This window comes from Hemicordylus capensis, chromosome 3, assembly GCF_027244095.1.
Source record: "Hemicordylus capensis ecotype Gifberg chromosome 3, rHemCap1.1.pri, whole genome shotgun sequence".
Lineage (NCBI taxonomy): Eukaryota > Metazoa > Chordata > Lepidosauria > Squamata > Cordylidae > Hemicordylus > Hemicordylus capensis.
Window position 1 is genome coordinate 7,428,453 of NC_069659.1, and position 26,869 is coordinate 7,455,321.

Here is a 26,869-nt window from a genome sequence, read left to right on the forward strand (position 1 = left end):
AGCAGGGTTCACCCTGGTTGCATTTGAATGGGAGACCACATGTGAGCACTGTAAGATATTCCCATCCTGTTGTTTCCGCCCCTCGGATGCTGTGGTGGTGAGGAGAAAGGCAGTATGAGATCCAGAAAGCAGCATGCTTCCCAGTCCTCACCATCGCCACACACCCCTCCTGGCTATTTGTGCTTCCGAGGTGGACAGCTCGTCCACCTCGAGGTGGACTACAAACTCTTTGCGTTCCTAAAAGAGGAGTTCCATTTGCCACTGGCAAGTGCCTGGCAGTATATGTAACTGAAATATAGCATATCTGCCCAGTTTGGTCTGGACGCCCTGGAGGCCCCAGTGACTCCAGTTATACTAATGCATGCCATTAAGATGTCCTCTCTCCCAAAACTAAATAAATACCTTTATGCCTATGTGCATGGGGACTTAGAACCTGGATTAGATCTACTTAGGGATAAACGGAACCTGGAACTCACAGATAAAGTGTCACCAAAGCAATGGCAAGAGATTTTAGGTAGTGTCAAACGCAGCTCAATGGATCTTAAATTGCACCTAATCCAACAGAAGATTATGTTCAGGGTCTATTGGACCCCTCTACATCTTAAGCAACTGAAAATGTCCCCAAATAGCAACTGTTGGAGATGCAGTGATCCGCATGCCAATTTAACGCACATGTTCTGGGACTGTTCCATAGTGCAAGGCTTTTGCGGGGAGGTTATCACGCAAATTAAATTAGTGCTGGATTCATCCCTTGTAATGAAGGACCTCATGTAGTGTTGGGATTTATCCCATCTGACTGGAGATTAAAACCCAGTTCTAAACAATGGCTATGGCGGAGCCTGCTGGTAGCCAAGAGGTTAAAATTGAGGCAGTGGAAACCTCCCAATCCCCCTAGGTCTGAGGACTGGGTGCAAGACCAGCTTGAACTGGCAGTACATGAAAAATGGGCCTCTTAAAAGTAAATAAATTGGATAAATGGTCAGAAATCTGGGACAACTTCCTCGGACTATTCCTAGAATAGAAACCCCTCTGATTCATCCACACCTACCAGTGCAATGGTGAGTATCCCTTTGTCTCTTCCCCCCTTCTGTTTTCTTTCTCCCTCTTTCTCTTTCCTTCTCTCCTTTCTTCCCTCTCCCCCCACCCACAACCAGTGCGGGGGGGGGAGGGCTTGGCTCGGGTGGAGGGGGACTGGGAAAGGCTTTGTAAAACACAAAATGTCCAAAAACATTAATTTTTTAAGAAGTCGTGGTTACCCAGTTGCAAAGAACCTGGATGTAAGCAAGTACAAAAGTACCTTTAAAAGCTTATAGAGTCTTTTACAATGCCCTGGATGGCTGGGCGCAGCCTGTTGTTTCTTAGGTTAGTTAGTTACAGGTATACAATCCTAAAACAATATCAAGGATGTACTAAACACACAAAAGGAAATAGAAGTCTATTGCAAACTAACAAACTAAAATCCCCCTTTCCTTGAAAATTCACCCCTCACCTGATGAGATTCAAGCTTCCTGCAATCCTGTCTCTCAAAGATCTGCAGTTCTTTCCCCAGCCAAACTCCATGGCCACACGTCCAGCCCTCACCTCCTTCTGAACAAAGAAACCCTTCTCTTCCTGCCACCGGCTATCTAGGACCCACCCACCTGGTGCGCTGATTGGTTGAGCACCAGCCTGTCAGGGTTCACTTCTGGTCCACTCTTTAGGGGAAAGACGGGCTGTTACTGGCTAATCGTTAAAAATTCTCGGCCACCCGGGAAGTTGTGACCGATCTCACCACTGATGGCACCATTCTCAAAGAAAGTTGCCTTCTACCGAGTCAGACCATTGGTCCATCTAGCTCAGCACCTAATCCCTTCAGAGCTTGTTCTGCAGGCCTTGTTCTGGCACTTTTCCATCTCCAGGAGTATAAGAAGCTCTGACTAAGAACAGGGGAAGTCCTGTTCATTTGGTGATTTACACCCTTCCCTAAAGAAGGCAAGGAGAGAAACTTTGCATAGAAATCTCCTATTGGACAGGGCAATTTAGGATATGTCACCCAGGGTCCACATTGTAGAGACCCACACAGAAGTGTATTCACAGTCAACAAAAAGAAAGCAAAGACTGTGAAACAGTAATAATGATTTATTAATTTGAACCAATTATGCAGATTTATGCATAACAGGGATACAAAAACACATCTGCCAACCCTGGTTCCCAAGACGCTTCTAAAGTAACAAGGGAAAAAGCAAATTGAATCAAAAGAAATCTCACAAGTTTTTATACTTCACACAAATGAGGAAGATTCCCAGGCTTATCTGAAGTTCCATGTCAATCATTTATACAATGTATGAGTTTGTGCATGTTCATTAAGGCATCGCTTCCTTCTGAAGCTCTTTCCATAATGGAAGCATGGTTTCTATAATGTATAACTTCCTCATTCTGGCTGAAGATCTTGCCACAGTGTGGATTCTATGATGCCTAGGAAGAAATTCACTCCTGCCGATTGCCTGTCCAAATTCCAAATGTGATTTCTACCCAGTATGTGTTCTAAGGTGTAAACTAAGATTGTCATTCCTGCTAAAGCTCTTTCCGCACTCCAAGCATTTATGTGGTAGTTTCTCAACTGTGTGGGTCCTATGATGTTTATTAAGATCTCCACTCTGGCTGAAGCTCTTTCCACACTCCAAGCATTCATATGGTTTCTCCCCAGTGTGGGTTCTGTTGTGTATATAAAGAGCTTGCCTTGTGCTAAAGCTCTTTCCACACTCCAAGCATTCATATGGTTTCTCCCCAGTGTGGCTTCTATGGTGTAATGCAAGATGTCCACTCTGGCTGAAGCTCTTCCCACACTCCAAGCATTCATATGGTTTTTCCCCTGTGTGGGTTCTGTGATGGTTTTTAAGATCTCCACTCCAGCTGAAGCTCTTTCCACACTCCAAACATTTATATGGTTTCTCTCCAGTGTGGGTTCTATGATGTTTTTTAAGATCACCACTCTGGCTGAAGCTCTTTCCACACTCCAAGCATTCATATGGTTTATCCCCAGTGTGGCTTCTATGGTGTAATGTAAGAAGTCCACTCCTGCTGAAGCTCTTTCCACACTGCAAACATTTATGTGGTTTCTCCCCAGTGTGGGTTCTATGATGATTTTTAAGATCTCCCCTTGTGCTGAAGCTCTTTCCACACTCCAAGCATTCATATGGTTTCTCCCCAGTGTGGGTTCTATGATGTTGTTTAAGATGTCCACTCTGGCTGAAGCTCTTTCCACACTCCAAGCACTCATATGGTTTCTCCCCAGTGTGGCTTCTATGGTGTAATGTAAGATGTCTACTACTGCTGAAGCTTTTTCCACACTGCAAACATTTATGTGGTTTCTCCCCAGTGTGGATTCTATGGTGTAATATAAGATTTCCACTCTGGCTGAAGCTCTTCCCACACTCCAAGCATTCATATGGTTTCTCCCCAGTGTGGCTTCTATGGTGTACAGTAAGAGCCCCACTCATGCTGAAGCTCTTCCCGCACTGCAAGCATTCATATGGTTTCTCACCAGTGTGGGTTCTGTGGTGTACAGAAAGCTTTTCTTTTGTTTTGAAACACTTTCCACATACTAAGCATTCATATGCTTTCTCCCCAGTGTGGGTTCTATGATGTTTTTTAAGATTTCCACTCTGACTGAAGGTCTTTCCACACTCCAAACATTCATATGGTTTCTCCCCAGTGTGGGTTCGATCATGAAGAGAGAGATTTCTTTTTGTCTTGAAACACTTTCCACACACTAAGCACTTATATATTTTTCCCCCAGTTCTATGGTGCAGAGGAGGAGCTCCACTCGTGCTCAAGCCATTTCCACACTCCAGACTTTCACATAATTTCTTCTCTGCATGCATTTTCCATTGAGGTTCAAAGCTTGGCTCAGGACTCAAGCCTTTCCTACGAGGAGGGCACCTGATTTTCTCTCTGTCTTGATTCTTTACGTTTTGGATTTCATGCTGAGAAGCAGGTGATCCACTCCTGCTCTTCCCTTCTTCTCCGGGTTTTAGTCTCTTCTGGTTTCTCTTTTTCCATCTGTCATCTCCTAACAATCCTCTCTTGGGTTTCCCCCCATTTTTCATCATCCAATTGTCACGTACTGCAGGGAAGAGAGAAAAGTGGTCAGAGCCTAGAATAGGAAAGGATATCTTCTTAGAAGAAATGGTGGAAATGCAAATAAGAGGTTAGTAGCTTTTTCCTAGATTTGATGGCTATGTGACTGCACCCAGACTCAAATGAAGACATGAGACAGATAATCGTAATTAAAGGGTGATGAAGGAAGGTTCCACTGACACCTTTCATGGGCTTCATGTAGATGTTAAACAGCATGGGGGACTTAACCGAACCCTGTGGAACTCCACAGGCCAATGGCCACGGGGCCAGGCAACAGCACCACCTTCTGGACTCTCCCACCCAAGAAAGGATCGGAGTCACTCCAACACAGTACCTCCAATTCCCATTTTTGAGACAGTCCAGAAGGATACCATGGTTTATGGTATCAAGCGCCGCTGAGAGGTTCAGCAGAACCAATATGGATGCACTCCCCCTGTTTAATTCCCAGCGTAGGTCATCCACCAGAGCGACAAAGGTAGTTTCAGTCCCACATCCAGGGCAGAAGCCAGTTTGAAAAGGGTCCAGATAATCCGTATCATCTAAGACCCTCTGTAGCTGGTCTGTCACCACACGCTCTATCACCTTGCCCCCAAAAGGAAGGTTAGATACAGGTCTATAGTTGTCCAGGTTGGAGGGATCAAGGGAGGGCTTTTTAAATAATGGTCTTACCACCGCCTCCTTAAGGCATGATGGCATCCTGTCCTCCCTTAATAAAGCAGTAATGATCAACTCCAACCATCTGCCTGTACCCTCCCTGACAGCTTTTATTAGCCATGAAGGGCAAGGGTCAAGATGTCGCCCGCACACTGCACAGGATCTTGTCCACATCCTCAGGCTGCACCAACTGCAAAGAATCCAACACAACAGGACCAGATGGTACCAGATGCACATCTGCTGGAACTGCCAAAACTCTGGAGTCCAGGTCAGCACAGATGCGGGCAACTTTATCTGCAAGGTGACAAGGAAGCAGATCACAATGGGCTCTAGATTACTCCTCCCCATTACCTGTGGGGATGTGTGGAGCAATGTCTTTGCTACATGAAACAGCTCCGCTGGTCTGCACTGAGCAGATGCAATGGAGGCGGAGAAAAAACATCTCTCCCCCCCCCCCCGCAGAAGTAGTCCCAAAAATGGGCTCTAGCCCGTGTTCGGTCGGATTCATCACGACTCTTCCTCCAGTGTTGTTCCAGCCGTCGCCTGAGTTGTTTCATCGCCCTAAGCTCGGGGGAAAACCAAGGAGCCGAATGGGCTCCATTTAATGGCTCCATCGACAGGGTCACCAGCTCTGGACACTGCAAACTCCCCAAGGGCCGTCTGGAATCCAAATGGATCCATAAGCCTCTGGGGGCGGACCATTCTAATTGGTCCACCATCCCTGCAGATGGCAGATGGAGCAGTCAAACTAAAGCCCACCAGATGATGATCTGTCCATGACAAGGGAGTTATCTCAAACTCTCCCACCTCCAGATCATTTGTTCCCCGGTCAGCAAAAACCAGATCCAGAGTGTGTCCTGCCATGTGGGTAGGGCCCAATACCAACTGAGACCCATGGTTGCCACAGAGGCCATGAAATCCTGAGCTGCACCTACCAGGAGGGCCTCAGCATTGAAATCCCCCCAAACAATAAGTTTAGGGAAACCCATGGCCACCTCAGAGACCACCCCCGCCAGCTCAGATAGGGAGACTGAAGTGCAGCGGGGTGGTTGGTACACCAAGAGTCCCCAGCCTATCTCGGAGGCCCACCCTCAAGGACAAACACTTGAAATACTGAGATTGCCTGACCGGGCACCAGAAATGGGGAGGATCTCTCGATAGATGACTGCAACGTCCTCTCCCCAACCCTTCAGGCAGGGCTGCTGCATGCTCAGGAAACCTGGAGGACAGAGCTGAGAGAGACCAATCCCGCCAAGCTCATCCAACCAGGTCTCCATCACACATACCAGGTCAGCATGCTCATCCACAATCAGATCGTGGATGAGAGATGTTTTAGCATTAACCAACCTGGCATTCAGCAGGAGCACCCTAATCCTTGAGGGAGTGTTCTCAGAGCTCCCAGGGGTCTAAGGGCTGGGAGAAGAGCTGGAAAAAGGAACAGGCTTCAGTTGCCTAGACCGTTTCCCCCTGTAACAGCCAGCCCCCACACCAACCCCACTTCCCTGCTCTCCCAGACACAAACCTCAGACACATACCTCAGTGCAACCAACACAGCTCCACTATTTAATAAAACCTGATCCAGGACTCAAGCAGACTTATGCTGACTTCTTGATGGAAGAGATGTCAAAAAGATCTTCGGGCCCCAGGCAGTTCACCCCAAGGCTGAGAGCTTTAAAGTAGTAGCAGCAGCCCCACAGTTGGTACACACCTGGAGAAGGTGGGGCAGAGGCAAAAAGCGCAGTCAGTGCCCTGCCCAAGAAGTTCTCTATTCCCTTTTTGCACCCTGGACACTTAAGAGTGCCTCATGATCAGCTGAGCCCTGCCTGCATCCTGGGCCTGCAGCATCCCAGCACAGCCTTCTGAGTTCCACCCGAAAGGTCCATCAGCAAGGCCACGGTGGCCAATGCACTATACCAGAAATGCACGCAGTGCATCAGACTGCAGTATGCCACCGTTCAAGAGCTCCGCCCCTCAAGCCCATCCAGGATGCCGTGGTGGCTGCAGGACTTCATCAGAAGCGCATATGGCATTTTGCGACTGCCATGGTCCCGAGTCTGCCCTCAAGGCCCATCCGCAACACTAAGGTGGCCACATCACTCCCTCAGAATTGTGTGTGGCACATAGCCCTGTAAGACTGTAGCACGTATTGGCTCTTAGCTCAGCCCTGAAGGCTCATCCGTGATGTGGATGTGACCACATCACTGCATCAGAAATGCATATAGCATTTCGAGACTGCAGTACCCATGGTTCTTGGTTTCGCCCTCAAGGTCCATGCATGACTGAAATCCACTGTGATGTCACAGTGGCTGTATGCATTGACAGTGGTAGCTTCTTCTCTGTCCCACCTGCCACCCGCTCCCCTGCTGCTGCTTTCTGGCTGGCCGGCCGGCCGGCTTCTTGGTCCACCCGCCCCTCCACCTGCTTTCTGGCCAGCTGGGCACAGACTTCTTCTCTCTCCTGCCTGCCACTGCTGCTTTCTTGTTGGCCACCGCCGCCATTTTCTTCCCCCACCCCACCACTCGTGGCTATCTGGCAGCTCTCCGAACTCACGAGAGCTGCCACACATGGGATTAGCCATGGGTATGTCTTAGAGAGTTATATATAAAGAAAGATGCTCAACAGTAGCATCACAACCCCTCATTGAAGTTATATCACTTATCTAAAACGTGCACCCCGCTGAGCTCATTTACTATCTCAGGAGAGCGACCCAGCCAAAAGAGACATCTGCGCACCTGGGCCCCACTAGTCTTCTCTGTATCGTTCCAATTTTAGCAGCTGTACTGCTGAACAAGCACCTGTGCAAGTGGCACAAATGCCAACGCTGAAAATAGGACTTTCCTTGTGGGATGCCAGACAAGTTCTGCCACCTTTAAGCAGTCTGGCATTAGTGGGTGCCTGCTATCAGGCTGAGAGGGCTCTCCTCCATCCAGTTTACACTACATCCCAAATCCCCTCTGGTGCCCAGCCATACAGGTTAACAAAAAACCTTTCACTTCCAGCCAGGTTTAGGAATAACCCCAGTTGTACTAAATCCAGCTGGACACCTAAAAAGGCACAACCCAGTGCATTCTACTGAACTGCCTATTGCTCAATGACAAAGATACATGGATTTTCCCAACCCTCCAATGTGCATGGCCCAACAGCCACTATGGCTCCTGTACAGATCTAAATTTTCCCCCTGAGGGTGTTACCCCAAATGCCTATACATGTGTATGTATGAGACAGGGGTTGCGCATAACCATAAAGGTAACCATAAATTAATGTAGCAGCATCAACATAGCGGATAAGCCAGGGATAAAATCCACTGGGGGGGGGAAGCCAAGGGCAAAAGAAACAGCAGGTGACGTGTGTGTGTGTGTGTGTGTGTGTGTGTGTGTGTGTGTGTGTGTGTGTGTAGGAGGGAACAAGAAGGGCGAGTGTCCCAAGCCGGCTGCCTCTGCACCAAGTACTACTAGTAGCCTCTTACCAGCTTCTTCTTGCGGGGTCCATGCCAAGCACAGCCACCACTTCCCTCTCCTCAGCCCTCCTGTCCCTCCCTGGATGGGGCTGGACAGAGGACGGGCACAGTACTATCTAGCTCCTGCCAAGAGCCAGCGGCTCGTGCTGTGAGCCACCGTGTTCGTACGGGATAGAGGCGTGCTGTCCATCTCAGAATCACAAACAGGCAGGAGAGGTGTGTGGCGATGGTGAGGACTGGGAAGCATGCTGGTTTCTGGATTTCATAGTGCCTTTCTCCTCACCACCACAGCGTCCGAGGGGGGAAATTGGCTCTCCCGCTCTGACTGCAGCAAGATCCTATTGGAAGTGGCGATAGGCATGCATGTGCCCTGACGCCATTATCAAGGTGCACGTTTTCCCGTCACCAGTTTCAATGCCAGAGCAGGAGAATTGGTTCTTCTCTTGCTTCCACTAGAGAACCATTTTTCCCACTCTGGCTGCAGCAAGACCCAATGTGGCAGCAGCGGCAGGAAGGCGGCAGTGGAGGCAGGAAAAGGAGGCATGAGCAGCAGTGTGGGGAGAGACTGCAGGGCTGCTAGAAACAGCTGCACAGAGGGCTAGAGTTCTGTGTGTGGGCACACAGCCGAGCACCTTAGAGGGAACACAGGTGCCGAAGGAGAGGGACGCACTAACTCCAGCACCAGGAGGAGGAGCGGACTGGTCCGTTCAGCAGGTTCTGCTCCAGCCAGAAGTCCAGTGAAGAAGCAGCAGCAGTGGAGGAGCTGCTCACTGGAGAACACCACTCTGTGACTGGTCGAGCATAATTTTTCACTCATCTCAGAGTAGTACCTGAGTGGATTTCAGCGGCCCTGCTTATATATACCATAGAATCAGCTGGGTTTTGAATGAGAAAAACCACAAGAACTGAGAAGAGTTTGTTTTCCCGCTGAGCGTTGGCCATTAGCTAATGGTCAACTGATAGTGAGATCATGTAAACCAAATATACAAGCTATGTAAGCCAGCAATTCATACTTTTTGCATACAAAGAAATATTGTAAAGTAAAGTGTGCTGTCAAGTCGATTTCAACCTCTGGCGCCCAGAGAATTCTGTGGTTTTCTTTGGTAGAATACAGGAGGGTTTTACCATTGCCTCCTCCCATGCAGTATGAGATGATGCCTTTCAGCATCTTCTCCCTTTATTGCTGGGAGCCACAGTCTGGGAAACATACCAGCTGGGATTTGAACTGGCAACCTTCCGCTTATTAGTCAAGCATTTCCCCTCTGCGCCACTTCAGGTGGTCCCCCTAAAAAAATATTGACCAGTACCTAATCATTCTATAGTAACAACTTTCTAATTAAGATGGGTGGTATCTTAGAATTAGAAGTCACCCAAATCGTTCCCTTGGGAGGTCAAGACCTTTAGGGATGTTCATGAGCCAGTTCGGCACCTCCTCTGGGAAGCACTGATCCGGTGCCGGCGTTCAAGCCGGCTCAACTGTGTGGGGAGCGGGTCCCTTAAAGAGCCGGTAAGGAGCTCCTTGCCTGCTCTTCCTGGCTCTACTGCTTTTCTGGGCATGGTGCCTGCCTCCCAACCAGCTGCACAGGGCTATGGTGCTGTTCCCTGCAGGCTCCGCCATGCATTGGCACGAACATGTCCAGCACGCAGGCACACTGGACATGTGTGTACTGACGCCGTGGGTAGGCTGCAGGGAACAAAAATGCAGCCACGTGTGGCTGGTTTGGGAGCAGGCGCCGTGCCCGGGCCACTGGGGGTGCGCTGTTGCTGTTGAACAAGTTGCTGTGGAAATACGACTCGGAAACAGAACAGATTAAAGATTGCATGATTAAGTGGATGCAAAACTTAAATAGAACAATTGATATTCAACAATGGGAGCATCAATGGAGGGTGAATATTAAATTTACAGCAAATAGCACCCTAAGAGAAATATGGTATGAAATGTATTTTAGTTGGTATATTACTCCTGTGACCATCAGAAAGATGGACAGCAATTACCCAGGAGATTGTTGGAAACGCAAGAATCATGCAGAGACATTTTATCACATGTGGTGGACTTGTGGGAAAGCACAACAATTCTGGAAAAAAATCCACACTAAGATGCAACAAATTCTAAATATAAATGTTCCCTATTCACCTGAGCTCTTTCAATTAAATATGACCAAACCCAGCACACCTGGGAAATACACGGAGTTATCTCTATATATGCTTACTGCCACCAGGATTCTTTATGCTACTAACTGGTGGTCACAGGTAACCACGACTTTGGATGAATGGCTACCAAAGCTATGGGAATATGCTTTGATGGCTAAGGTTACTGCTTACTTATGGAACAATTCAGATGAAACATGTGCTTTAACTTGGGGACCTTATATAAATTTTAATATAGCACAGGATCAACATCCACACCCCAGATTTGGTTTTCTTTAATACTGAGGGCTGATTAGTGTATTACTTAGTGTATCTTAAATCTTTCTACAATCTCTGCTGCAAGGGTGAATGTAGGTAAGGGTGGAAGAGGAATCTTGGATTGTCATATGTAATATGCCATATATAACTGTTGGAAGTTGGAAGTTCAAGAGATGATAATGCAATCATGTTAGTTCTATTTTCTAAATAAAAATCTTTTTTAAAAAAGAGAAAAAAGGACAGCACACTGCTATCCTGTAGGGGCAAGGCAGACGCTTCCTGCTGCATGGCCAGGAGGGACCAACAGTGGCCACATTGGGAGGGTAGGTTCCCGAGTGCCGACCAGATCTAAATCCCATTCCAAAATGCATCACCTTCCCAGAAAATGCCCAGAACTCTTCCACTGAGAAGCTTGGAGCATGAAACCTCATAGAGGTAGGATGGGTTGGAGTTGCACAGAGAGAGAAAAGAGGTTGGGAGGCATGCTTGCCAACTGCAAGCGCCTGGTCTCATAGATATATATTTGGGGTGTGATCTCCAACAATGCCCATTTAATTGTTGGGCTTCAAGCTAGCAGGCAGGTAAGTAGGTTTCCATAGAAGACAAAGGAGCCAAAGTGTTCAGTTCTGCCTTGGAAAAGCATTGCTTCTCAACAGCTGATCACTGTGCATGACTCTATCATTTTATGGACTTCTATCTATGGGAAGGTGCTGTGTTTGGAGCAGGAAATACAACAGAGGAAGCCCGGGAAGGAATCATAGAGAGAAAGGGGAGGGATAGGGAGGGGAGGTATTGTAGGATATCTCATGGGAGGAATACACTCTACCCATGTGGGACTGTGCATTTGAATCTGTTTTCCAAGTGGGTATAAAAAACCACAGACATAATAAACACACGTTTAAAAGAATCCTCTGAACTGACCCTTTTGTCTCCTTGCAGAGAGGAGGAGAAAGGAAAGAAGGATTATTTAAATCTTATTTGCAAGGAGAAACTTTCCCCTTTCCATAGCTCAAGACTCGCTGGTTGCTGAGAGCAATAGGACAACCTGGGCTTGGAGGGAAGAGCTCTTGCAACCGCCGCCACCCCTTGAAGCTCCTCACAGCAACGCCGAGACACTTTTCACTGCAGGAGCAGCTGCAGGGAGACTGACCACCCCCCCACCCCCCCTCCCTCCCCCCGTGCTGCTGCTTTCCTCTTACCTTCCTCTTGATCCAAAGCGCTCCGCAATCAGAAACGAGCCTCCCAGGCTAGGCGCAGGGTCCGTGCGCGTGTAAAAGGACGTGCAACGTTTCCCGCAGCGCTGCCGACCTCTTGCACCGCCCTCCAGATCTAAGAGAGGGCAACTCGCTCCCCCTTCGTAGCCGGCTTCTGCAGTTCAAGCCGCTCCTGCGGGCTCTTTCCCCAACTCTTCTGGACTCCGCCCCTTCGCTTCCACTTACTCTCCACCCCACCACCCTCTTGCTGCTTCCAATGCAGCGCCTTGTTGACACATGCAATGCACGGGATCGGGCCCTCACGCCTCCCCCTTTCTCCTGCCCCCCCCCCCCCCCCCGTAGCTACTCAGGCCTTGCTGCTGCTTCCTGGGTTCCAAGCAGCCTGTCTCCAGCACATTCCTCTGATTGGCTCATTCCCTCTGGGGGGTTCTCTCTCATTGGCTAAGCCATAAATGACAGTGCTGTGGGGGGTGAGGGACAGAAAGGGGAGAGGAGGGGAGGCATGGCATCTATGGGGAAGGCGGGCAAAATGAACATTTTGGACATTGCAGCAAAATGAAGATTTCCTGGCCGCAACACAAACAAGCCGCTGGGCACTGGATCCTCTCCTCTGCTTCTGAGGACAGGAAGAGAAGCTGCGGGCGGGGGCAGTCCAACCACATCTGTGGACCCTCCTCTGAGGACTCCTGCCATAAGACCTTCTTTTTTCCTGAGAGCCTGATTCCAACAGCCTCCTTGTGTGAGCAAAAGTTCCACTGTTGGGAGAGTTGATACACTCCCCCCTCCCCCAGTTCTTGCCAATTGTTCATACACATAGAAGTCTGTTCTGTTCCCCCTTAGTTGTCTCTTAGTTTCAAAATTAGAAAAGAATCTTTAACCCTTCCTCATTGGCAACGTTTTCCAGCTCCTCGGTCTCTTGAATGATTTTATTCTGCACATTTTCTTTGCTCTATGATATATTTTTCCCCATTCCATCAAAACAGGGAAGTTGTCTACAGAGAAGGATTCTGTCCTTACAGACCAAAATGATCTAGAAAAACTCGTGTTTCTTGAAAAATCTTCAAATGGTTTATTTATTTTTATTTATATCCCACTCTTCCTGCAAGGAGCCCAGAGTTCTGTACATGGTTCTGTTTATCCTCACAACAACCCTATGAGGTAGGTTAGGATGAGAGATAAAGTGACTGGCCCAGAGTCCCCCAGTGAGTTTCATGGCTGAATGGGGATTTGAACTTGGGTCTTCCCAGTCGCAGTCCAGCACTCCAACCACTACACCACACTGACTTGTTGAATTCTGGGTGCAGCAAATGTGAACGTGCATCCAATCAGACTGACTCCAGCAAGGTAAACAGAAGGAGCTGCCTTGGAGTAAGCCACGGTCTATCCTGCTCAGCACTGCCTTCCCCAGGGCTGCACAACTTAAGCCCTCCAGATGTTTATTTTTCTAGAATTCTCAGCATTCCCAACCACAGCAGTCAACAGTCAGGGATGATGGGAGTTGTAGGCCAGCATCTATAGGGGGCTAAAGTCATGGAGTGCTGTTCGACCCTGACTGGCAGCAGCTTTGCAAGGTTTCAGGCAGAAGAGTTTATCAATCTCATTTGGAAATGCTGCCAGGGACCGAACCTGGGACCTTCAGCATGCTAAGAAGGTGCTCTAGCAATGAGCACCATCTTATTAATTTGTTATTTCTTTGTGTAAACCGCCCTGATCCAATTGGGGAAGAACGGTATAAAAACTGAATCATGAATGAATGAGTGATGGATGCTCCAGATGTACATAAGAATCTGCCAAACTCAGTCAGACCATTTGTCCGGACAGATCAGTATTGTTTACACTGACTGACAACAGCTCTCGGACAGGGTCTTTCCCAACCCTGGAGGTGCCTGAACATGCCAGGGATTCAACCTGGAGCCTTCTGCATTCATGGCAGGTGCTCTACCACTGACAGATGGCCCCATCCTCAAAGAAAGCTGCCTTCTACTGAGTCAGACCATTGGACCATCTAGCTCAGCGTCTAGCCCCTTCAGAGCTTGCTATGCCCCAGCCTTCTTCTGGCCCTTTTGCATCTCAAGGACTGTAAGAAGCTCTGATTGAGAGCAGGGAACCCATCCACCCCCACACACCCTATTCATTATGTTATTCACACCCTTCCCTAAAGAAGGCAGGGAAAGAAACTTTGCATAAAAATCTCCTCTTGGACAAGGTGATTTAGGATATGTCACCCAAAGTCCATATTGCAGAGAACCACACAGAAGTTTATTCACAGTCAATGAAAAGAAAGCATATACTGTGAAATATTAATATGCACATTTCTACATAACACAGACACAAAAACACACCTGTCAACACTGGTTCCCAACATGTTTCTAAAGTAACCAGGGTAAAAGAAAATCTAATCAAAAGCAGGTTATTTATTTATTTATTTATTTATTGAATTGATATACTGCTTAGTTTAGAAATCTCTAGGCGATGTATTTATTATTTATTAATCCAATTTGTAAACCTCCCCAAACTTTCATCTCTGGGTGAAAAGTTTAATGGTTAACAAACTAAAACATAATATAAAACATAATACATACATAATAGATAAAAACACATTAAATTTAAAATCTGAAATTATTTCACACAAATGATGAAGCTTCTCAGGCTTGTCTGCAGTTTCATGTGTATGATTTATACTCTGAATGACTTTGCACATGTACAATAAGGCATAGCTTCCTCCTGAAGCACTTTCCACACTCCAAGCATGAATATGGTTTGTCTGCAGTGTGGGTTCTATGGCATTTATTAAGCTCTCCCTTGTTTATTAATTAAGATCTTTCCACACTCCAAATACTGATGTGGTTTCTACCCAGTATGGAGTCTGTGATGCCTACTAAGAGATACCTAGGAAGGCAATGGTCATGTTGCTTTGATTCTTTCTCCAACTGAAAATTGGGCTCTAGGTTTGGCAGTTCACTAGGGGTTGGTTTTTCATTTTCACTTGTATGCTACATTGCATATTTTAATTGTTTCTGTGGCAAGATCTACAATCTTATATCCTTTACACCCTATGGAATAGCCAACAAGTATTCCTTCCTCAGATCTACAGGAGTTTGGTCCTTTTGGCTTTTGGTATATAGATGTATGCTTTAGATCCAAACACCCTTATATGACTCAAAGTGAGCTTGTTGCCATGCCATAACTCATGTGGTATTGTTCCTGTGGCCTTTGTTGGCAATCCGTTTTGCAGGCAAGTAGCAGCCATCATTGCCTCTCCCCACAATGTTGTAGCCAAACCAGAATCTACAAGCATTCATCTCATCATTTCCATAAGGGGAAATTTCCACCACTCCATTTCACTCCAGAGTATAAGGAACAGTCTTTTGGTGTTCAGTGCCCTCCTCCTTTAGGAATCTTTGGAGGATGGAAAGGATGGAGGAGCTTTGCTGGGGCATAACTCTAATAGGGCAAGGGGAGACAGTTGTCTGGGGGCCCACTGCCTTGAGGGGGCCCCCAGAGGCAAGTCACATGACTGACTCCCCCAACCGCACACCTGCCCGGACTTCCTTCAGTTGTATTCCTCATCCGAAATTGATGTGGGTGTTAAGACCTGGAGCTACCAGAACAGCAATTCTTTCTCTAGTACCATTAAATGACTTGCATCATCCACAATTTACAAAACCTTTTAAAAAATGATTTAGGATGATGTTCTATTGTGGCACACAGGTATTTTTGTTACCACTATTCAGCCTCATTTAAGATTTCTTTACTTCACGAGCTGAGCTTCAGTGAGGGGGGTGGGCCATTTTAAAATCTTGTCTCTCGGCCCACTCCAACCTTGCTACGCTCCTGGAGGTTTGGCTTGAGAAAGAGAGAGAGAGAGAGACAGAGAGAAGGAGGGAAACAATGAAGGAGGCTTGGCCTGAGAAAAAGAGACAGAGAGCGCGAGATAGAGAGGAAGGGGGGACGATGGGGCAGGAGGCTTGGCTTGAGAGGGGGGGCTGCAGACTTTATGAGAGGAGCCACCCCATCCCGCCAAACCTCTGTGCTTTTAATTTTGCATCCCTGCCACCACGCGGCTGAGGGACAGACGCTGTGGGGGTCTGATGGTGGCAGCGGCTCCCATTCCCAGAGCAATGCAGGGCTTGCGATTCAGCTCCGTGCCCCCCCATGAGGCGTGCCTACAGTGGAAAGATTATTGCATTCTCCCCTACAACATCAGATTTTGCAACTTCCTCCTCCCCTCCTGATAAACTTTCGTAGTTTGCTCATGCTCAGTCTCCCTGTTTGTAGCCACCCAGTTGCCCATACCTTTATGACCATGCTCAGATGCACAGGCAAGGGTTCACTGAGGAGTAGGAAAGACTGTCGCTACATAGGCCCTGAGTCCAGTGGCGTATCCACTGTGCCTGAGGCTGTGCCTGCGCGAGTGGGGTGGGTGGGTGCCGCCCAGATTCAGAGACCCACGGCAGCAGTGGTGAACAGTGGGCCCACCCAGCGGAACGGCGCCCCCTCTGCTGGCTGATTGAATTGTGGGGGGGCGGCATTTTTTTAATATGAATTTTTTTAAAAAAAATAGTGGTGGGGGGGGCAGGCAATTGCGCCCCCTTCAACTGGTGCCCAGGGCACTTGCCCTGGCTGTCCTCCCTGGATACACCACTGCATGCATCTCATCATTTCCATAAAGGAAGGGTTCTTCCTTTCCACCACTCCATTTTGCTCCAGAGTATAAGGAACAGTCTTTTGGTGTTCAGTGCCCTCCTCCTTTAGGAGTCTTATGACATCATTCCCAGTGTACTCGCCACCATTGTCAGTGCAGAGGATCTGTGGCTTTCTCCCAAACTTGTTGCTCACTCTTGCAAACATATTCTGTTTTCTAGTACTTGTCCCTTTTCACTTAACAGGTATGTATATGTGACTCTAGAATAGTCATCAATGAAAATAAGAACATATGTATCCCCTCCTGATATATTAACTAGCATAGGTCCACAAACATCACTATGAATCAGAGGATGCTGTGTTTCTTTTTCTTTGCATGGAAGAAAGGCAGGCTGTGTTGCCTTTGCTCTTATAAAGCATGCACACTTTGATTCAGTGCTGCTGTTGGGCTGGTTTTGTCCATTTTGGGGTCGTTCCAGCCGTTTCTCTGCTGGCGGCAGCCATTTTGGAGGGCACCACACATTCAACCTGGCCATTTGTGTGGCCTGGATCATGACCTGGCCACTCAAATGGCCAGGGTGCATGTGCTACCACCATGTCAAAAAGGGCCAGAACTGTTCCCAAATGGCCTGGTTGATTGGCACACCTGAAATACTCTGGTGGTCTACTTGAACCATCCATTTTGTCCTGCTGCAGTGGCAGTTTTCACCAGTTGGTCACTAGATGACAGCACAGGCTTTCATCAGTGAGGTATCAGACAATAGCTAATGGCTGCACCTTCACTTAATGATAGTTTGTCAGGCTGTGGTCTTCACATCTGCAAAGTCCCCAAATGAATCAGTTTGTCATGTCAGAGCCTTTATCTCCACACCTTCACCAAATCTATTGGCTTGTCAGGTTGCAGTCTCTTCAACCACACCTTCACCAAATAGTTTGTGGAGGTTCCCCAGACCAATAGTATGCCGGACAACTACACTATCATGGGTAGGTCTGACCCCACGCATACTGCTATGGTTGCACTAGCACCAAATAAGCGTGCCTGATTGGACGGTCACTCACCACTCTGTCCTCGCTGCACGCTCAGCCATGGTGAGACCTGTCCGCCTGTGCTGTCAGGTTGCTGTCAACACTGCACCAGAGTGGGCAGCCACAGAGCCTGCTGCAGTGGGGGAAGGATCCTTAATGGAGTCATTCATTCACTGGATAAGGACATAAGAACAGCCCTATGGGATCAGGCCCAAGGCCCATCTAGTCCAGCATCCTGTTTCACACAGTGGCCCACCAGAATGTGTGAGGAGAGAGAGAGATTGGACTCTTTGAGATGCAATGGTCCAGGCAGCTCAGGAGTGAAGAAAACGGGTGAGGGGAGAGGGAGAAAATGTCCAAGTTATCATGTGGCAGAGTCAGTGAATTGGCCAGATTGGCTGAGGAATCCTGGGCTTACCCAGGGTGCTGCAAGTTGTAATAAATGACGATGATGATTGATGATAAAATTTATTGTTCTCTGGGCAGGGCACAATAGAGGATTTAAACATACAATAAAAACACCTAACACATTAAATCCGAAGTTGTAGAGATGGGCAGTGCTTCTTGAGAGGAGACAGTGCCCTGGGGAAAATCAGGACAGGGTGCCCCAATCCGCTCTCCTGACTTCTCACTCCCAGGTCCAGAACAGTTGCGCCCTTGGTTCATTTTGAGGCTTTGTTGGGTCAGGCAGCTCTCAGTCCATTAGCACAGTCAATGCGATCAGGACATGTCAGCTCAGACCCCCAAATTCGGGTTCCAGCCCAGGTGTTCCTCGGCCTCTGTGACTCCAACTTGTCTCGGGTCTCAGCTCCTTAGCTCTCACACTGAGGCTATTCCAACGAGCAGCAAAACTTGGGCTAGGAGAGTCTCGCTTGATTTTTGCTGCTCGTGTACACTACCGGGCTAGCCCGCCTAGGTAGCCCGCTGCTTAAACCAGGTTTGCGGAGCGAGTGCTCCACAAACCCCATTTTTAAAATCGTGAGTAGCCACAGTGCGGCTACTCATGAGTAGCTCCCTGACCAGGAGGCTGAAAAGCAGCCTCCTGGCTCGGGGGTTTCTCCAGCATGCCCTGTGCGCTCGCGGAGGGCATGCTCGAGCTTCCGGGGGCATGCGGCCCCCAAACTCTCCAGCCCTGGCCGGCTGCATGACAGAGCCGGTAGTTTTGTGGGCGGCTGCGGCAGCTGCCCAGAGCAGACTGTCTGCTTGTCTGCGGGGAGAGCGGGCTAAGCCCACTCTCCCCGCAAACCCCCTAGAGGCTCTTCACACTAATCGTGTGAAGAGCCTCACTGTGTTGTTGTTTCAGGATGTCTCTAGGGCTGTTGTCAATTCGAGTCTGCTGGCCTTCATGGATCAACCATAAGTGTCTAAGCAGCGTGGTCAATCTTCTGGCCTCTTGGCCTGCTTTAGCCATTCTCCATTGATGTAGGGGAAGGAAGCGGGGTGAAAGGAGGATTAGGGCAGGAATCTGAGGGGAGCTAAGCATAACTGTTCTTACATATAACTTTTGCATATAACTTTTTTCTCACATATAACTTTTTACATAGACATATATAACTACAGTATATGTAACTTTTCTTACATATAATCAAAGCTTGCCATGGCCTTTCAAATGGCAACAATAATACAAGAAGTCTCAATTCCACTTTAATCTACAGGCCTGAATTGCAACAGTTGTTTCTCTTACAATTACATTTGGCCCCTCCCTGTTTAATCTGAATGTGCAGGAAAGAACGACCACAACCTGCCCATCAACAAGGTCACTATAAACCTGTCAACAAGTCTAATGATCCAAAAGGAGCAGCAGTTTGTCGCTTTTCCTCTGGTGCTTTATGTGAGCCAACGTTTTGCTAGAGGCCCAGTATACACAAAAGTATACTGGTTAATATACAGAGGTATATTTAAAAGGCATGAAATCCCGATGCACAGGAAAATTAGAGGCTTCCAGATACAGTGTGGTAGCCAAGAAGATTCCACTGCATTGGGGGGAACTGGGCTGAAGTTCAGAACAACTCCACCCAAGGTAGTCCTGGGCCATGGAGGAAGGGGATTATGGGACTTGTAGTCCACAACCACCTGGGGATCTTTGCTATTAGTTAATTACTCAAGGCCTTCCCTTTTTCAGAGGGGCTGCTTTCCAATCAGCTTCCTTGTGTGAGCATAAGTTCCATCATTGTGAAAGTGGATAATTTCTTCCCCATTCTTGCCATATTATTCATACACATATAAATCTCCAATCTGCTCCCTTAGTTGTCTTTTAGTTTCAAAAGCAAAAAAGAAGCTTTAGCCTTTCCTCATGGGGAACGAACTCCAGCAACTAGACCTCTTGAATCGTTTTCTTCTGCACCCAGTCTCCTTGCTCTAGGACGTTTTTTCCACCTTCCGTCATGGGGGGTGGCAAGCAGCCCACCGCCACCGGGCCAATCTCTCCTGTTTCGCCACCACGTGCTCAGATGATGAGAGCCCAGCAGGGTTCCCTTGCTGCAGATGCTGCAGCTTGTGGGCCTGTCCAGGCCTGAGCACAGACAAGACATTCCCTCGTGCCTGCACAGTTTGAGTCTCAAGTGTCCAAGTCTGTGACATCATGGGCTTGAGACGCCTGAGATTCACACAGCGCAGGAGTGTCTTACCAGTTCTAAGGTCCAGACAAAGCCCACAGGCTGCCGCCACCACAGGGGAGGCCTGCATGGCTCTCCCCACCCCATTCTGTAGGAACTCAGATGTGGATATGCACTTGTATCCCGGTCATCCCACTGTATAGCTCATGGGATGCAGTAGGTCATTGACTCAACCTCTATGCCACCATTTTACCCCTGGCTCCTGTTGGTGGATCTTGGGGAACAAGTAAAAAACAAAGTAGGTCCGTCAAACCTGGCCATTCCTGGGGTAAGGGGCATGGCTATATCCATTCAACAGACAGAGGTTGGGGGAACACAAGATAGCTGAATGTGTGTAATGTAAGATGTTCACTACTGCTGAAGCGCTTCACACGCTCCAATCATTCATATGGTTTCTCCTCGGTGTGACTTCTATGGTGTAATGTAAGATTGCAACACCGGATGAACTTTTTTCCACACTCCAAGCATTCATATGGTTTCTCCCCAGTGTGACTTCTATGGTGTAATGTAAGATGTCCACTCTGGCTGAACCTCTTCCCACACTCAAAGCATTCATATGGTTTCTCCCCAGTGTGGCTTCTATGGTGTAATGTAAGATATTCGCTCCGGCTGAACTTCTTTCCACATTCCAAGCATTCATATGGTTTCTCCCCAGTGTGGGTTCTACGGTGTAATGTAAGATGTCCACTCTGTTTGAACCTCTTTCCACACTCCAAGCATTCATATGGTTTCTCCCCAGTGTGGCTTCTATGGTGTACAGTAAGTTCCCTACTACTGCTGAAGCTCTTCCCACACTCAAAGCATTCATGTGGTTTCTCCCCAGTGTGGGTTCTATGGTGTACAGTAAGTTGTCCACTACTGCTGAAGCACTTCCCACATTCCAAGCATTCATATGGTTTCTCCCCAGTGTGGCTCCTATAGTGTACAGTAAGTTGTTGACTACTGCTGAAGCTCTTTCCACACTCCAGACATTCGTGTGGTTTCTCCCCAGTGTGGCTTCTATAGTGTAATGTAAGATGTCCACTCTGGCTGAACTTCTTTCCACATTCCAAGCATTCATATGGTTTCTCCCCAGTGTGGGTTCTGTGGTGTAATGTAAGTTGTCTACTACTGCTGAAGCTCTTTCCACACTCCAGACATTTGTGTGGTTTCTCTCCAGTGTGGGTTCTATGGTGTACAGTAAGTTGTCCGCTACTGATGAAGCGCTTCCCACACTCCAAGCATTCATAAGGTTTCTCCCCAGTGTGGGTTCTATGGTGTATAGTAAGTTGTCCACTACTGATGAAGCGCTTCCCACACTCCAAGCATTCATATGGTTTCTCCCCAGTGTGGCTCCTATGGTGTAATGTAAGATGTCCACTCTGGCTGAAGCTCTTCCCACACTCCAAGCATTCATATGGTTTCTCCCCAGTGTGGGTTCTATGGTGTAATGTAAGTTGCCTACTACTGCTAAAGCTCTTTCCACACTCCAGACATTTGTGTGGTTTCTCCCCAGTGTGGCTTCTATGGTGTAATGTAAGATCTCCACTATGGCTGAATCTCTTCCCACACTCCAAGCATTCATATGGTTTCTCCCCAGTGTGGGTTCTATGATGTCGTTTAAGATGTCCACTCAAGCTGAACTTCTTTCCACACTCCAAGCATTCATATGGTTTCTCCCCAGTGTGGCTTCTTTGGTGTAATATAAGATATCCACGTTGCCTGAAGCTCTTTCCACACACAGTGCATTTATGTGTTTTCTCCCCAGTGCAGGTTCTATGGTGCTGAGTAAGAGCTCCACCTGTGCTGGAGCCATCTCCACACTTGAAGCTGTCACATAGTTTCTTCTCTGTGTGCATTTCCCACTGAGGTCCAAGGCTTGGCTCATGGCTCAAGCCTTTCTTACAAGGAGGGCACAGGCTTTTCTCTCTCTTGATTCATTACGTGTTGAGAAGCTGGTGATCCACTCCTGCTCTTCTCTTCTGCTCCAGGTTTTAGTCTCTTCTGGTTTCTCTTTTTCCGTCTGTCACCTCCTAACAATCCTCTGCTGGGTTTCCCCCCATTTTTCATCTTCCAATTGTCACGTGCTGCAGGGAAGAGAGAAAACAAGTCAGAGTCTAGAATAGGAAAGGATATCTTCTTAAAAGAAATGGTGGAAATGCAAAGAAGAGGTTGGAAGTCACAACCCCCCCCCCCAATATTTGATGGCTTTTCTGGAGTTAGAGGACTTTCAAACATTTATGGTAACAAATTGCAGCTGGAAAGGTCTTTGAAACAACCCAAAGGGGCCATATACGACCAATTTTGAAAGAACTGCAGTGGCTCCCAATACGTTTCCATGTAAAAGTACAAAGTGCTGGTTATGACCAATAAAGCCCTTAACAGCTCGGGTCCAGGAGAGGGCCTTCTTTGTCATGAACACCTATCACCTATTCAGATTGTCTGGAGGGGTCCGGTTACAGTTGCAGTTGGCTCGTTTAGTAGCAAATCGGGACCGGGCCTTCTCTGTGGTTTCCCTGGGGCTTTGAAACATGCTTCCCATTGAAAAAAGCATCCCCTTCTCTGTCTGTTTTCAGGAAGGCCCTCAAGACACACCTGTCTTCCCAGGCTTTTAACTTGAAAATGTCAAACTATTGTGTTTTGATCTGTGAGCTTATTTTATTTGTTTTGTGGATTTAACTGTTTGACATTGTTTTTATATTGGTTTTTTCTAATGTGTACATTGCCTAAAGATGTATATATCAGGTGGTACAGAAAGATGATAAACAAACCAATAAATAATGTTTAAAAGCCCTTGGAATCAAATTAAATAAAGAACTGAAAAGATATTGCAAACAGAACTGGCTTCAGACCCTCTTATTTTGTATTAGGTGAAGCATTTATCCAAGGAGAATATGGAATGAGTTGGCTAGAAGCTTCCACCCGACAGGAGGTGCCATGCAAAATGCTTGGTCGGGATCGGTTAATGTGAATGGCAGCAGTGTAGGGTGAATGGCAGTGTAGTGTAGGGGGCTTTAGGGCAGCCCAGGAAGAAGAGACAGCTGGCAGCACATGTGGCTGCCACACCAGAGGCAGGTTGAGTTAGGGGGCCTGGCCAGCACCAGGAAGATGGGATTTGAAGATCTAATATGGCAGCATCAATATGGAGCCTCCGATCCATCATGAGGCTCCAGTTACATGGGCAGCTTAATGTACAAAGTGTTTCTCTTTAAGGGATAAGTCCCAGTGCGCGCGCTTTTGTGTGTGTGTGATTTGCCAGGGCTAGCATTCGCTAGTGGTAGCAAACTCCAGTGTTGTTGTTTTTTTGGTCCCTGCCTGGACAGGGCAGAGTCAGCTAGGGCTGGCGAAGGACCCACGTTCCTTTGACCCACATCCTGTGTCTCAGTTGGAAACCTGCTCTCTACATAAGAGGTGAAGGCCCGAGAGCATAGCGAACAGGGATAGCAAACAGGACGTAGTAGTTTGCAGGAGTTTAGTGGGAAGTGTGTGGGGGAGCCTGGAACAAGCCCCTGTGATCACAAGGAGCCTGGTGGAGAAGAGAACGTAAGTACAAATCCCTCCCTCATATTCCTAATATTCTTGGGAAAGGCTGTTTGGACAATTAAATAGCTGACTATTACAGCTGAGACCTAGCCTTCTAATTGACTATCTCTAAATACTATAAACAGCCAACAAAAACAGTATGAAGATAGAAGGCCAACAGGGGAGGGGGCACTTCCCAATGTATTGCACAGAGTGCCACATGTACGACTATTGGCCCCATGGGCAGAAGTCATGGGTGTGTGCTCGGTGCAAGGAGCTCCTGGCTCTCAGGGAACAATTTAGTTCCCTTGAGACCAAGGTGGCGGATCTGGAGAAACGCAGAGAGACAGAGAGGCATGCAGATGAGTCCTTCAGGGACGTGGTAAAGGCATCCCACTCCAGGGCTGACAGCTGCTCTGCAGGCAACGAAAATGAAGGTCTCAAGCAAGGAGGACATCGGTCTGAGCAAGAGGGAAATGCTCCTTTAGAAGGGACCCTCCTCCAGAGAGTGGGGGCCTCCTTGTAGTGGGTGATTCGATCATTAGAGGTATAGAGAGATGGGTTTGTGACCCGTGTGTTGACCACACAGTGACTTGCCTGCCTGTTGCGAAGGAGACAGCTGTCGTGGTGCACATCGGCACCAATGATGTGGGGAAATATAGTTGGGAGGTCCTGGAAGCCAAATTTAGGCTGATAGGTAGCATTTTGAAGTTCAGGACCCAAAAGGTAGCATTCTCAGAAATGCTACCTGTTCCACATGCAGGTAAAGTGACACAGGCAGAGCTGAGGGGTTTCAATGCGTGGATGAGACGTTGGTGCCGGGAGGAGGGGTTTAGATTTGTTAGGCACTGGGACACATTTTGGGGCAAGCAAGGCCTGTACAAAAGGGACGGGCTGCACTTGAACCAAGATGGAACCAGACTGCTGGTGCTTCAAATCAAGAAGGTTGCAGGTCAGCTTTAAAATGACGCCTGGGGAACAGCCAATGGGAGCTGGGCAGTATCCCGTTTGGGGGAGGCTGCGGGGGAGGCAGGCGGTGGGGGGGGGCGGCCGCGGGGGAGGCAGGTGGCGGGGGGGCAGGAGGCGGGGGGCCCCGGCCGCGGGGGGGTCCCGGCCGCGGGGGAGGCAGGCGGCAGGGGGCCCTGGCCGTGGGGGAGGCAGGCGGCGGGGGGCCCCGGCCACTGGGGAGGCCACACTCGGTCTGGCGGCGGTCCTGGGTGCGGAGAAGGCATTTGGCCTGGAGTGGGCCCGGCTGCAGAGACAGCCAGAGACGGGGAGGAGAGGTAACTGCCAGCCATGAAGAGCACACAGATGCTCTGTGCGGGGTGGGCTGGTATATATATATTTCTCTAAGGTGTACCCATGGCTAATCACGTGTGTGGCAGCTCTCCTGAGGGTTTTCAAGCGGAAGCACCGTGGTGATTGGGTAGTGGAGATTCACTCCATCTATCAGATGGAAAACCATGTATTCTCTACCCTGGATTGATTGTCCACCCCTTAGCCACAGAGTCTGTAATATAAAGAATGATTATCTATCTATATCTTTAATTCTCCTAGATGTACCCGTTGCTAATCCCATGCGTGGCAGCTCTTGCGTGAGTTCACGAGTGAGCTGATGATTAGCGACAGGGACGGCCAACCACCAAGGGAGGAGAAGCCACCAGGAGGGGGGGATGCAGTGGCTTGGCCAACGGCCAGCCACTGGGGAAGGACTAGGGGCCAGCTAGTGTATGTGTATATATCTATATCGGTAGTTCTTGTAGATGGACCAGGGGGATGCGTGGGGATGTTGCAAACCCTGCCCCGCTGAAGCTGCGACCAATGGCGGGCCCAGAGGGGGAGACATGGCCAAGGGTGGGAGCAAGCAGCACATGCCAGGAGGCATTTGGCAGAGCTTGCCCCTGCAATTGGCGGGCCGACACATGAAGCCCCACCGGCCTGAGGAGGCCGGTGGCTGGTAGCGGGGAGAAATAATGGCCGCAGTGAGGAGGTGGAGGCGAAAGGCAGCAGGAGAGCCACTTTCAGATGGGGAGACAGGGGCAGAAGGTGGGGGTGAGGAAAGACTGGGGCAGAAGGTGGGGGGGGAGTGTACTGCCACACAGATGCTCTGTGTGGGGTCAGCTAGTTTATATATATTTCTTTAAGGCGTACCCATGGCTAATCACGTGCGTGGCAGCTCTTCTGAGAGTTCACGAGCGGAAGCACTGTGGTGATTGGGGAGTGGAGAGTCCATATATGCAGATACGGAAGAGGAGCCTGTGATGGTTAAGGTCAGTTGGAATGCAACTCTTACTGCCGGAAGATCTTCTTGATTGTAGAGGAGAGGAATCTATCTATCTATATAAAAGGATAGTGGGCAGGGGCCGTGAGGGAGGAAAGAGCCCCTTCAGGGGAAGGACGCTGCCACTGTGTGAATTAGATGAGGAAACAAGAAGAAAAAGATCTGTTCACTGGGGGTGGGGGGGAGAAGAAGGGAGGAGAAGAACGAGGGATGGGCCTGAGCCTGTCAGCAACCTGAGGGGAACAGGAAATACAACAGAGGAAGCCTGGGAAGGAACCATAGAGAGGTGGGAGGATCTGGCCCTTATCTGGGGAGGGGAGGTACTGTAGGATAGGATTCCAGAGATATCTCCGTTGCAAGAATAGACTCTGCCCACGTGGGTCTGTCCCTCTGAATATATTTTCCAAGTGGGTATAAAACACCACAGGCATAATAAACACACGTTTAAAAGAATCCTCTGAACTGGCCCGTTTGTCTCCTTGCAGAGAGGAGGCGAAAGGAAAGAAGGATTACTTAAAAGTCGTATTTGCAAGGAGAAACTTTCCCCTCTTCATAGCTCAACACTGGCTGCTTGCTGAGAGCAATGGGGAGAACCTGGGCTTGGAGGGAAGAGCTCTTGCAACTGCCCCTCCCCTCGTTGATGCTGCTGGCTGCGCTCCTCCTCACAGCAATGCCGGGACACCTTTCACAGCAGGGGCAGCTGCAGGGAGATGGACCACCCTTCCCTCCGCCCCCCCCCCCCGCATGCTGCTGCTTCCCTCTCACCTTCCGCTTTCTGCAAAGGGCTCCGCAAGCAGTAACGAGCCTTCCCGGCCTGGGCGCAGTGCCGGTGAGCGTGTCTAAGAGGACGTGCAGCGTCTCTTGCAGCGCTGCTGAGTTCTTGCACCGCCCTCCTGCTCCAAGGGGCGGGCAACTCTCGCTCTCCCTTCGCCCTGCAGCTAATGCTGCTCCC

At 48.8% G+C, this 26,869-nt stretch overlaps 1 protein-coding gene across 1 annotated transcript; it reads right to left on the reverse strand.

The window, feature by feature from the left end:
- Nucleotides 1-2,103: 2,103 nt before the first annotated feature.
- LOC128349597 (zinc finger protein 850-like) lies at nucleotides 2,104-26,869 on the reverse strand. The gene is made up of 4 exons (XM_053306165.1): nucleotides 26,683-26,869; nucleotides 20,572-22,201; nucleotides 15,911-15,914; nucleotides 2,104-3,723 (listed from the first exon to the last, which is right to left on the reverse strand). The coding sequence occupies exons 2-4, from the start codon at nucleotides 21,971-21,973 to the stop codon at nucleotides 2,508-2,510; spliced, it is 2,622 nt and encodes an 873-aa protein (XP_053162140.1). The 5' UTR covers nucleotides 21,974-22,201; nucleotides 26,683-26,869; the 3' UTR covers nucleotides 2,104-2,507.